The 11,740-nt window shown below is 65.5% G+C and overlaps 7 protein-coding genes across 7 annotated transcripts in view; 3 read left to right on the forward strand and 4 right to left on the reverse strand.

The window, feature by feature from the left end:
* Positions 1-107, reverse strand: part of EMIHUDRAFT_245551 (hypothetical protein) — a gene marked incomplete at both ends in the record, with an annotated part of 1,220 nt that extends 1,113 nt beyond the window's left edge. Inside the window, one exon of the mRNA XM_005768205.1 lies at positions 39-107. Coding sequence (XP_005768262.1) covers positions 39-107 — 69 coding nt within the window. The remainder of the gene's footprint in view (positions 1-38) is intronic.
* A 1,219-nt stretch (positions 108-1,326) lies between these two features.
* Positions 1,327-1,848, reverse strand: EMIHUDRAFT_245553 (hypothetical protein; the record flags this gene model as incomplete). Its single annotated transcript, XM_005768206.1, has 1 exon — positions 1,327-1,848. One exon carries the CDS (start codon positions 1,846-1,848, stop codon positions 1,327-1,329), a length of 522 nt encoding a protein of 173 aa, XP_005768263.1.
* Positions 1,849-2,026: 178 nt separating this feature from the next.
* EMIHUDRAFT_245554 (hypothetical protein) lies at positions 2,027-2,347 on the reverse strand (the record flags this gene model as incomplete). The annotated part of the gene is made up of 1 exon (XM_005768207.1): positions 2,027-2,347. The coding sequence occupies one exon, from the start codon at positions 2,345-2,347 to the stop codon at positions 2,027-2,029; it is 321 nt and encodes a 106-aa protein (XP_005768264.1).
* A 1,735-nt stretch (positions 2,348-4,082) lies between these two features.
* Positions 4,083-5,822, forward strand: EMIHUDRAFT_245556 (hypothetical protein; the record flags this gene model as incomplete). The annotated part of the gene is made up of 3 exons (XM_005768208.1): positions 4,083-4,734; positions 4,823-5,301; positions 5,457-5,822. 3 exons carry the CDS (start codon positions 4,083-4,085, stop codon positions 5,820-5,822), a joined length of 1,497 nt encoding a protein of 498 aa, XP_005768265.1.
* Positions 5,823-7,230: 1,408 nt separating this feature from the next.
* On the forward strand, positions 7,231-7,803 carry EMIHUDRAFT_55358 (hypothetical protein; the record flags this gene model as incomplete). The annotated part of the gene is made up of 1 exon (XM_005768209.1): positions 7,231-7,803. A coding segment is annotated over one exon (573 nt), but the record flags the coding sequence as incomplete, so codon positions are not given.
* A 394-nt stretch (positions 7,804-8,197) lies between these two features.
* Positions 8,198-10,716, forward strand: EMIHUDRAFT_245558 (hypothetical protein; the record flags this gene model as incomplete). Its single annotated transcript, XM_005768210.1, has 4 exons — positions 8,198-8,223; positions 8,433-8,820; positions 9,819-10,361; positions 10,660-10,716. 4 exons carry the CDS (start codon positions 8,198-8,200, stop codon positions 10,714-10,716), a joined length of 1,014 nt encoding a protein of 337 aa, XP_005768267.1.
* Positions 10,717-10,764: 48 nt separating this feature from the next.
* EMIHUDRAFT_445533 (hypothetical protein) lies at positions 10,765-11,671 on the reverse strand. Its single transcript, XM_005768211.1, has 2 exons — positions 11,585-11,671; positions 10,765-11,423 (listed from the first exon to the last, which is right to left on the reverse strand). Exons 1-2 carry the CDS (start codon positions 11,642-11,644, stop codon positions 10,908-10,910), a joined length of 576 nt encoding a protein of 191 aa, XP_005768268.1. The 5' UTR covers positions 11,645-11,671; the 3' UTR covers positions 10,765-10,907.
* Between the last annotated feature and the right edge of the window lie 69 nt (positions 11,672-11,740).

Genomic DNA, 11,740 nt, shown 5'->3' on the forward strand with positions numbered 1-11,740 from the left:
AACTTGAAGCGGCGCTTCCCGCAGGATCCATTGATAACCTGCCAGCCCCAGTTGCCTTCGTTGAGCTCTCGAGCGAAGAAAGAGCTCTCGAGGAGCGTCCTACCCATACGCGCAGTCACGTGTGCTTCCGTAATGAACGAGCCGTGCACAGTCAGCCTGCCTTCTCGCAAAGAGAAGACAGCATCCTCTGTTTTGACGTTGACCGAGAGACCAGGCGCGGAGAGAAAATTGTAAAGAGTACCTATGTCAGAAAGTCAGTCATGTGACCAGCCGAAGCGCTCGTGTCTATTCAGTTGTTTCTCCTCACCGTTGCGTCCACGGAAGTCGGCTCGTCCGCCGTGCGCAAAGGACAGATGCGGGTCACGGAATACTCTCGACGAAAGTGGACACTGTGTGACGAGCGGCAACAAGAGGTGAAACATCCCCTGTCTGTGTTGCGTTGCTGGCGTGCCTGTGTGTTTGTGTGCGCGTGCGGATGTGCGTGCGTACAGGTCGCAGCTGTGATCGATCAAGTGCGCCCAAAACGGCGCGTTGACCCCGGGGGCGAGTAAACAATTTGCATAAACTTACCAGGAAGCTTTCCAAAGACTTCTCAAGCCCCTCTCACAGCAGACTGGCTCGGAATGGAACAACAAATGGCAGCGTTTCGAAACGAAAGAAACAAGCCGGCTCCCGTTTATCCTTCGCTCTGGATTGCCATAATGGACCCAACACTGAAGAAACCATCTGCTGCGAGAGCTCTACTTCCATGTCGGCACCGATGCCGATCCTCGACGACGCCGGTTTTGGCGACATCGACGCCCTCCGACTGAAACTCCAGGGGATGCTGCGATCCGCGGCGTCGGTCGTCAACAGCGACGCTGCTCAGTGCTCTCCCGAGAAGTGCTCGCCCGACATGGCTCCAGCAGCAGCGTCGACCAGCACGTTTGAGAGCTGTGGGCTCACGCTGCGCAGCCAGCTGGTTATGGGAGGCGTGCGGGTCTGGCCGGCGGCGGTCGCTCTCGCGGAACTCCTGCGCGAGAGGCCGAGCCTCTGTCGCGGCGCGAGGGTGATTGAGCTCAGGGCGTGAGCTGGGGGGGGGGGGGGGGGGCGCCCGAGGCAGGGCGGAGGAGGCGGGGCGGAGGAGCGTCGGGTCGGCGTCGGCCCGCGGTGTGGAGGGTGGAGAGGGGGGCGGAGGTGGTGCGAGGGGCGGCGCGCCGCGCTGCCCGAGGCGAGGTCCTCCAGGGAGCAGGCGCGGCAGCGGAGCGAGGAGTACTCGTCGGCCGCCCAGACAGAGACGATGATGAGCGTGCTGTTCGACTTGTTGTGAAACAAGGAGCGGATCACCTACGCGACCGACGTCCGCGCGTGTGGGCGGGCAGGCCGAGGCGCGGTACGCCGCTGCCCCGCCCGCGCCTCTTGCGACGATGCGTTCAGCGTCACGACTCGCCGGCCACTGTCCATGTCAAAGCCGCAGCAGATGCCCGAGTCGGCGAGCCCAAAGATGAGGCCGCCCGCCACGACGAGCTCGAGCACGCAAGTCCGCCGCTCGCGCAGGTGCTCGACGCCGTGCGGCGTCTGCTCACTCCCGCTCGGGGGCGCAAAGAGGTCGCACTTGACCCGCTCGTTGAAATTCGAGAAGCGCTGCTGCACGCTGCGCTTCTCAAAGGAGCGGATGGCTCGCGCGTCAATTTGCCGGTCGAGCAGCCGGAGCAGCAAGCTCTTTGAGCGCGAGCTCGCGGCGGGCGGAAGCTGGCTGCGCTTTGCCGCCGCAGCGGCGGCGGCAGCGGCGGCAGGCCCGGGAGCAGGCGCAGGGACGCGCGATGCGATGCGGGCAGAGTGTCTTCGAGCGGCGGGCTGCTTGTTCATGAAGTCCTCAGCTCAATGCTTGCCAGAGCGGAGCGGTGTCAGTGGCCTCCGCTGCTCGCCAGACCGAGGAAGATTTCTTTTTGATAAAAATAAGAAGTCCCTGAGTGTGTCAGTCCGAACCTGGCTGTTCTTCACCTTTCTACCTACCTACCTAAGAAGTAACGCCTTCGAGCTGGAATTAGGACCGCCGCAAGCGGCGTGGCGTGGGGCGGTTGAGCATCCCTCCGGGGGCCCCTCTGCGCGACTGCGCCGGGGAGGCGTTGTTGGAGGCTAGTACGCAAGCGTCCGTCGCCCTTTTCAAACTCGGGTCCCACTCCGCTACGCTCCGACCCGAATTTGGATCGAGGCCTGTCGAGGCCTGTCGAGGCCTGTCGAGGCCTGTCGAGGCCTCGAGGCCTTGCAACGCGCCTGAATGCTCGCCTCGCCTCGCGCAAATGCGACCGTCCTCGCAGCCGACAGTCCACCGCCCGGCACCGGCGACGCATGGCAGGCTGGTCATGACGCAGTTATAGGGTGTTGTGTGCCGTCAGAGTGACTCTCTGTGTGTCAGGGATAAGTCAGCGAGGGCCGTCCATCAGAGCTCCAGCAAGCTCGGAGACACCCCATTACGCATTAGCGCGGCTCGACCTCTTTGAGTCACTGACTTCCCGGCGGTTTGGCTGTAGAGCCTCTACAACCAACTCTACAGCAAAATCGCGCTCTACATCGCTCTACATCGGACTCAGATCGTCCCGCGGTGCCGCGGATGTATAGCTCTACAGCGCTCCAGGGAGCGCTCTACATCTCTACAGCTCTACAGCGCTCTACACTCTACATCCTCTACACCCTCCCTCCGTACCTATCCGCTATCCCCAGGGCCTGCCGCGGAAAAAGGCGACCTGCAAATTGCAGGGCCCTTTTGGGCCTCCAACCACGCACAAGCAACTCTCTCTCTCTCTCCCAAAGCCAACCAAGCTCCACCTACCTACCTCTCTGGGAGTCCTACTGTGTGAATACGTATTCCACGTATTCCAAAACAGCTCTAGAATGGGTAGTATTTGTATTCAGCGGGGCACGCGCGGAACGCGCGTGCCGACTGTGTATAAGCTATAAGACTGTACGCGCACGCGCGCGTGCGAGCCGCGCGCGCGTGCGCGGCGCGCACCGTAAGGAGGTCCCGCGCGTGGCGTCCGACGTGCTCACAGCAGCGTCCCCACCGCCCATCCCCCCACACCGCCCCTGCCGCCGCCGCGCTTGCCTCACATCTTGAGGTCCTCCTCGTCCGAGCTGTCCGAGTCGGAGTCGGTGTCCCACTTCTCGACCGCCTGCTTGTAGCCGGCGGTCTGAAGCTTGCCCTTGAGGTGGAGCGCCTCGTGGCAGTAGACGCGCTTGTCGGCGACGGCGTGACCCATCTGCCCGCGCGCCGTCGTCTTGATTGCCCCGTAGACGGACCAGAGATCACCTTAACTGAGCGCCAGAGTGGGCCATCGCGCTTGGGCGCGGACTTCGGCGCGGCGCGCACGCACGCGCGGGGTGGCGCCGGCGCCGCCGGCGGGCTTGGGGGTCTGCTGGAGTCCGAGGCGGCTTTGCATAGTTGGTCGCGATCTCGAGGACGGTTCCTGGAACGGGCGTTCGTTTTCTTTAATTTCAGCGCTGCGGGGGGGGGGGGGGTGGAATACGTGCGTATTCCAACGTATTCCAAAAACTTTCCAAAAAGCGACGTATTCCGTATAAAATTTTCTTCGCTCCGCGAATTCACACAGTAGGCTGGGAGTATGTGCTCGAGTATGTGTCGAAGGCGAAACACAGCAGGACGGGCGGTGACGGTCACACACAGGAGCGACCGAGCGACAGGAAGGAACAGAACCACAAGACACGACACTGATGTATGCATGTATGTAGGAAGGTGAAGAACAGCCAGGCTCGGACTGGACACCAACGCGGTATGGGTGGACGCTGGACAGATGATGACGGCACGCACGAGCGACACACAGACACAAAAACAGGCTCACAAGACACACACACACCCTGAGTGAGTTGGCGTACACATAACTCAGGGCCACATTCTCCCTGTCGCCCCCCCAGCACCCACGGTGCCAAGGACACAAACAAGGGCACAACAACACAACAGACGACAGGAAGTAACATGCGACACTGAAACGTGGATACGACACGCCCATCCGTCATGTGGAGCAAAACCCAGATATCGGTTGCGGCTGTGGTCCCCGCCGTGTGGTTGCTTCGCGTCGCAAGCAATGAGCAAGCTAGAGATGATCGTCAAGCAGCGGCGGCTCGACGTCGCCGAGGCCAAGACGCGGGTGGCTGCCGAGGCGCTGCGCGCCCGCGTCGCCGCGGCGGCTCCGCCGAACGACTTTGCGGCTGTGCTCAGCAAGAGCGGCCCGATGGCGCTGCTTGCAGAGATGAAGCGCGCGAGCCCGAGCAAGGGCGACATCGCGCCGCACACCGACGCGGCGCAGCAGGGCCTCACCTACGCGCTCGCTGGCGCCTGCACCATCTCTGTGCTCACCGAGCCGTCGTGGTTCAAGGGCTCGCTCGACGACCTCGCTCGCGTGCGCGCGGCGCTCGTCGCGGGCGGGCTGGGCGAGGAGGTGTGCGTGCTGCGCAAGGACTTCATCGTCGACGAGTACCAGCTGCTCGAGGCGCGCGCGCACGGCGCCGACACCGCGCTCCTCATCGTCGCCGCGCTCTCGGCCGCAGAGCTGTCGTCGCTCATGGCCTTCTCTCGCAGCCTCGGCATGGAGCCCCTGGTCGAGGCGGCCAACGAGGGCGAGATGCGGGTGGCGCTCGACGCGGGCGCGCGGGTGATCGGCGTCAACAACCGCAACCTCCACACCTTCGAGGTGGACATGACGACCACCTCCCGCTGCGCTGCGCTCGTGCCGAGCGGTGAGAAGAGCCGCGCGGCCGGCGGGAGAGAGAGCGAGCGAGAGGTGCGCCGGCCGCCTCACGCGCGGGTCGTCCGCCCGCCCCGCAGGCTCGAGCGTGCGCCTCCTTGCCCTCTCCGGCGTTGCGACTCGCTCCGACGTCACCGCCCTCGCTGACGTCGGAGCGTGCGGCGTCCTCGTCGGCGAGTCTCTGATGCGCGCCGACTCGCCGGCGGGGCTGGCGCGGGAGCTGCTCGGCCTGCCGCCGCCGCGCGCGCTCTGCAAGGTCTGCGGCGTGCGCGACGCCGAGACCGCCGCCGCCGCCGCCAAGGCCGGCGCCGACCTCATCGGCGTGATTCTCGCGCCGTCCAAGCGGCAGGTGAGCGTCGGCGAGGCGGCGGCCATCGTGGCGGCGGTGCGCGAGGCGCGGCCGCGGCCGAAGGGGTGGGCGCTGCCCCGCTTCCCGCAGCGCGCCGCGCCGGCGCCGGACCAGGGCGCGGACGAGGCGCGCGAGACCAGGCAGTGGCTGCAGGGCTGGAGCGGCCTGCTGCGGCGCGCCTGCGCGCAGGCGGGCCCGCTGGTCGTGGGGGTGTTTGTCGACGCGAGCGCGGACGAGATGAACGCCGCCGCCGAGGTGGTCGCCCCTCCCTCCGCCTCCTTCGCCCTCGCCCCCGCCCGAGCCTCTGTCCGCGAGCCACTCCCACCGCCCCCGCCCCTCAGGCCGCCGGGCTTGACCTCGTCCAGCTGCACGGCAACGAAGGGTGGGCGGTGGCGGCGGAGCTGGCGCGGCCGGCGGTCCGAGTGGTGCACATGGGCCCGGCGCTCACCGCCGAGCAGGTCTGCTCCCAGATCCAGGGCGGGCTCGCCGCCGCCGTCCTCCTCGACTCCAAGGGCGGCGGCACGGGCAAGACGTTTGACTGGTCGATTGGCGAGGAGGTGCAGCGGCGGACGCCCTTCATCCTCGCCGGAGGGCTGACGCCGGACAACGTGGGCGCGGCGGTGCGGCAGGTCGGGCCGTGGTGCGTCGACGTCTCCAGCGGCATCGAGACGGACGGCGTCAAGGACCCGGACAAGATTGAGGCGTACCTGCGCAACGCCGCCCAGGCGTGAGGAGATCCGCGCCACGGCGGCCCGAGAGAGCAAGGGCCCGGGCGCCTGCAGCGTCTCTTGGGGGAGCAAAGGTGGTATTCGTCGCGTCTAAGCCGCATCGCGGAGGCGGTGTGGGTTGGGTTGTGGCGCGGCGGCTCACAGCGGCTCTGCGGGGTCGTGGAGCGGCGGCTCTCCCAGCCGGGCTCGCAGCGGCGGCGCGTGTCCCTCTGGACCCTGCCGCCCCCTGGGTCTATAATAAATATAACGGACACGACAAGCGAGGGGTGGGAGAAGTGGGTCTGTCCGGTAGCACTTGGAGCACATGGAGTGCAGTCAGCGGTAGCTTCACATCCAGGGCCGGGGAGCTAAGAAGCGCACTCTGCGGACCGATCTGGCATCTGCGGGCGCAAGGCTGCGGCGCCTGGCGCGCTGCGCGCGCGTTTTAGGGGTGCGGCGGCGCTGCGCGCCGCTTAGGGGTGCCGGCGGCACCCCTAGCGCGCGCTACGCGCGCGCGTTAGGGGTGCGGGGCGCACCGACGCACTTGGAGCACTTGTGCGTGTGCGTGACTTTTATAACTTATATTAGTAGTGCAGTAATAAATAAATAAATACAACGGACATCCCAAGCTAGGGCTGGGTCGAGGACAGACACGTCCCCACCTTTGCAGGATTTTGCAAAAGCGAGGGGGGGAGTGCAGTACCGCATGCGCAGGCGCAGCACGACGAAAATCAACGATATGGAGCTCGACGTTGGTTGCTGGGTCAGCTTCCTCGGCGAAACCTACACCTTCCACGACGGCGACAGCGTCGTCCACGGCGCGCGAGGCGAGGTGGTCAGTCAGTGCCAGGGCAAGAGGCTCGCCGTCGCCTTTTGCGGCAACCAACGTGCCGTCAACGTCCTGGTCACCGAGCTGAGCCGAGTGCCACCGCCGCCGCTGCCTGGCGACCTTCGTCTCGGCAGCCATCTCTACTACATCGGCCCGAGCGAAGCCCTCGTGATGCACGGCGAGGTCGGCGAGGTGACAGGCCCGATTCGGATGCGGCACGGGAAGGAGGGCATCGCGCTGAGGTTCGCGGGAAATCGCGGCCACAGCATCTTCTGCACCCTTCGAACCGTCAGCCGCGAGCCACCGCCGGCCCTGCTGGCGACGCCTCCCGCTCGCCGCGACCCTGCGGCGTTGGAGCGCTTGGGTGTGCTGCAGCCCAACACCCTCAACGCGGGCGCACGCCACTCTCGGCACAGCGCGGCCGCAGTCCAGGGTTGCACCCTCCAGACAGCCCTCGCCGCGGCACACGACGCGGCGCCAGCTCCGAGCAAGGCCCGTGCCGCCGACGTGAACGACTCGCTCGTGCCGTACCTCGAGGAGATCCACCGCCACTACAGAGAGATTGAAGGCGTCAACCGCGTTGCTGACACAGCTTACCTGGCACGACAGCCCAACATCACGGCAAAGATGCGCTTCCTCCTGGTTGACTGGCTCGTGCACGCGTGCTACGCTTACAAGTTCGAAGACGAAACGCTCCACCTGACGGTGAACCTGATCGACCGTTTCCTCGAGCGGAAGCGGGTGCTTCACCCACAACTGCAGCTGGTCGGCGTCGCAGCCCTCATGATCGCGGCAAAGTACGAGGAGGTGGAGTACGAGCCCTGCTGCAGCGAGTTCGCCCGGCTTACGCGCGGCGAGTTCTCGGCCAAACAGATACGCGTGACTGAGCGGTTCATGCTCACGTCGCTCGAGTTCAAGCTGACCACGCCCTCCTCTCTCGTCTTCCTGAGCCAGTTCTGCAAGGTCGCCGGCGTTGCGCCGCGCAGCGACGCGGGGCACATCTCGGGCTACCTCGCCGAGCTCACGCTGGGAGAGTACAAGATGCTCTCGGCTCTGCCCTCGACAATCGCCGCCGCCGCCGTTTGCCTCGCGCGCGTGTTGACGCACTGCGAGGAACCTTGGACAAATGAGCTCGCGCACCACACGGGCTACAGCGATGCAGCGGTACACCCTTGCGTGTGCGACCTGCACGCGATGCTCCTCGCTGTCGCCACCACCAGTGAGTGGCCGACGACACGGGCAAAGTGCATGATGCGGCGAGGGCCAGCCAAGATCATTGCGGCTGCGGAGGCGACGGCGGCGACGCTGGTGGTGCGGCTGGCACTCGACAAGCGAATGGTTGTGGATGTCAAGCAGTAGACATCGTTGAGGTCTGGTGCTTGTGCGAGGTCGGGCGGGAAGAGCGTGCGTCACTCTCGCCCCGCGAACCTCGTTACTGACTGAGTGTGGGTGGGTGGGTGCGCAGGCGAGAGAGACTGCTCGACGCGTGAAAGAGAGATACCAATAAAAGGAAAATGCCCGCCGGACATGTTAGCGCCGTTTCCCGGCGCGGGGGGCGGTGCACCCAAAAATGTGCCCCACCGAGCAATGGCGACTGTGACACTACTCGCCTGCATTTTGCTCTCTCCGCCGGCGCCTCCGCCGTCTCCGGCACCACCGCTACAAACGCCGTCTCTGCCGCCGCCGCAACAACCGCCGTCTCCGCCGCAACACCCGCCCTCTCTGCCACCGTTGCCGCCGCCCTCACTGCCACCATCGCCACCGTCAGCACCGCCGCCAACCTTCGCCGCCAATGACTTCACCAGCCTCCGCAACCTCATCAACAGCCAATCCGGCAAGCCTGGTGCCCTCGTCGTTGAGCTGCCAGAGGGGTCTCTCTTCACCTGGACCGCCTGCTCGCAGCTGCGCGTGCATCTCGCACACGTGACGCTGCGAAGCACGGGCGTCGGCGCATCTCTCAACGCCAGTGGCTGCTCTCGACACTTTGATGTCGCCTTTGGCGGCACGCTGGAGCTCGATCACGTGCACCTTGTTGATGGTGGCAAGCAGGCGAGTGGCGGGGCGGTCAAGGTGCGCCACGGCGGGTCGTTGCTCGTGACTGAGTCCTCGATCGAGGACTCGAGTGTGGTGTCGCTCGACGGTACCGCGTACGGTGGCGCCATCGACGCATCAAACGAGATCGCGATTGATCTGGTGCTTGAAAGGATCGATGCGCATATCCCCCAAACGGGAGGAGCCTCGAGCTGCGCGCGTGTGTATGTTGCGTTCTCACCCGACGCCACCCGCCTCGCCACGGTCGGCGGCGACTCTGCGCTGCGCGTGTGGGACGCCGCCTCGGACCTGTCGACGCCGCTGCTGGAGAAAGTTAACGCACACAGCGGCAGCATTTACTCGGTCACTTTCTCGCCCGATGGCACCCGCATAGCCACGGGCGGCGTAGACGGGGCGCTACGCCTGTGGGACGCCGCTTCGGACCTGTCGACACCTCTGGAGAGGCTCAACGCTCACAGCAGTTACATCTACTCGGTGGCCTACTCGCCCGATGGCAGCCGCATCGCCACGGTCGGCAACGATTGGGCGTTGCGTGTGTGGGACGTCGCTTCGGACCTGACGTCGCCTCTGCTAGAGAGGCTCAACGCACACGATAACTACAGGGCCGTCACCTCAGCCGCCTTCTCTCCCGACGGCACTCGCCTCGCGACGGCATCGTTCGATACGATGGCGTTCGGGTCGCTGCGCGTGTGGAATGCCGCTTCGGACCTGACGTCGCCCCTCGTCGAGAGCACCGCCGCACACAGCGATGTCATTAACTCCGTCGCTTGGTCTCCCGACAGTGCACGCATCGCCACGGTCTCCTCCGACTTATCCCTGCGAGTATGTCACTCCTCAGACCTGAGCCCCCTACTGAACAAGCAGAACGCACATAGCAACACCATCTATTCGGTCGCATTCTCGCCTGACGGCATCCGCATCGTCACCTCCGGCGAGGACCAGGCGCTGCGAGTGTGGAGCTCCTCTGACCTGTCGTCGCCCTTGCTGGAGAGAACTCACGCCTACGGCGGATCCACTCAAACCAATGGCGGATCGGCCTCGGCAGCTTTCTCGCCCGACAGCACCCGCATTGTCACCATCGGCGCCGATTGTGCGCTACGTGGGTGCGAGTGCACGACTTTCAGCTCGAGTCGCTCAAGGAGGTTGCGCTGCGCATGCTGCGCCAAAGTCCGTACTATTCGCTGCATCTCAACGAGCTCGCGTCGGGCGTCACGGTGCCAGGCGAAATCGGATCGCACGGGTTTACTGGTCTCGTCACCATCCTGGTATGTCGCGAGAACGAGGGCGCGCATGACGTGGCGACGGAGGTGAAGGCGGCAGCGGCGGAGGGGCATAGCTCGACCACGGCCGCACCGGACTCTCCGGACGTGGTTGTGATCCGCGAGGCTTCAGAGGTGCTCAAGGAAGCCAACGCACCCGCACCGCTCCAGGGGCGCGCCGTATTGCTGCTTTACCTGAACGAGAAGACCTTTCTTGACCCGTCCGGCACCGTCGCGCGCATCGTGCAAACGGCAATGGACCGGCGGATCGCCATCGCTCCCGTCGCCGAGCAGGACCCTGCAAGCGGCGGCGTTGCCTTCAGGCAATTTTTCCAGCAAACACCTCAGGTGCTGCAGCAGCCACCGTACAAGCTCTTCGACACGCTCGCCGTGCCGCTGTACCCGTCGCAGCAGCACCGCAAGGTCAGCTTGCGCCATGTCTTGCGCGGCATGGGCGCACAACCGCAAAGCAGGGGAATGCAGAGAGTGCCGTTCACAACCTCGCTGCTTTCTTGTGCCCAGTGCTGCCTGGCGCGAAAAGGCGGTAGACGGGTCGAGCCGGCCGCACCCGCGGCAGAGTCGCCCGAGGTTGAGAAGGCCGAGGGGGCTTGGATCGGCATGCAGCATCGTTTTGGCCTGCTGAGGGGTGGAACAGGAGTAGGTCTAGGTGTAGCAGCCCATAGCCGCAAGGCTGCCGAGCTAGACGTAGTCGAGCTCACAGATGATTAATCGCAGCGTTGGCGTTGGTTATCTCTCGTTCAATCTTCTCTCAACATGAGTCATGACCCTGCTTGCCGAGGTGAAGTGTGGGAAAGAGGCTTCAGATCCAACATCCAATCGTATACACAATACACCAAGTGCGTGCGCGCTCTCCATCATCACGATGTCACCCGGTAGCCCACCGAGGCGTCGCCGCCCCCGCACGCCCCACAGTGGCCTCCCCGCGCTGGCACAGAGATACAATGCCCGCTAAAACTCGAACACCGGGGAGTGCGCTCGTTCGGCCCGCGCCGGCGATCGGGAGAAGGGCGGCGACGGCGTTGTCGAGCCAGTCGCCATGTCCTCCCAGTCTTGGTCCTCATCCCTATCGTCATCGAGCACGACGCCCGCCTGCAGGTGATGCGATCGCGACACCTGCTGGGCCTGCGCCCGCGCCGCCCGCTGTCGTGGGTTGAGCCTAGCCGCGGGCTCGGGCACCGAGGGGGCGGGAGGCGCCCGCGCCGCCCGCTGTCGTGGGTTGAGCCTAGCCGCGGGCTCGGGCACCGAGGGGGCGGGAGGCTTCCTCGCCCGCGGTGGCGCCTGAGGTTGCTTCCTCGGCGGCTCCTCGGGCGGCTCCTCCACCAGCTCCACCGGCTCATCCTCGTCGAGCCGCACGTGCGCAGAGTGCGCCGACCGAGCGGGCGGCAGCTTCTCCGCGTGCGTGGAGCCCCGCATGTCGTCGCTCTCGTCTCGCAGCCGCATCCGCATAAAGACGCCCACGTCAAACTGAGCGACGAGGCGGAAGAGGCGCGTGCTCGGGTGGGTGCGGCGGGGGAGAGGGGGGGCGGGGTTGGGGCCGTGCCGGGAGGGTAGGGCGGCGGTGAGGGCGGTAGGGAGAGGGCGGAGGTGAGGGCGGAGGCGGAAGAGGCGCGTGCTCGGGCGGGTACGGCGGGGGACAGGGGGTGGGCCTGGCGCAGGCAAAAGCACGAGTAGCCAAGCACGGACATCAGGAAGACGCCGCCGACGCCGAGCACCTGCGGCGAGTGTGTTTGGGTATGCTGTGTGTGTGTGTGTGTGTGTGTGTGTGTGTGTGTGTGTGTGTG

Source organism: Emiliania huxleyi (genome assembly GCF_000372725.1).
Source record: "Emiliania huxleyi CCMP1516 unplaced genomic scaffold EMIHUscaffold_465, whole genome shotgun sequence".
In the NCBI taxonomy this organism is placed as follows: Eukaryota; Haptophyta; order Isochrysidales; family Noelaerhabdaceae; genus Emiliania; species Emiliania huxleyi.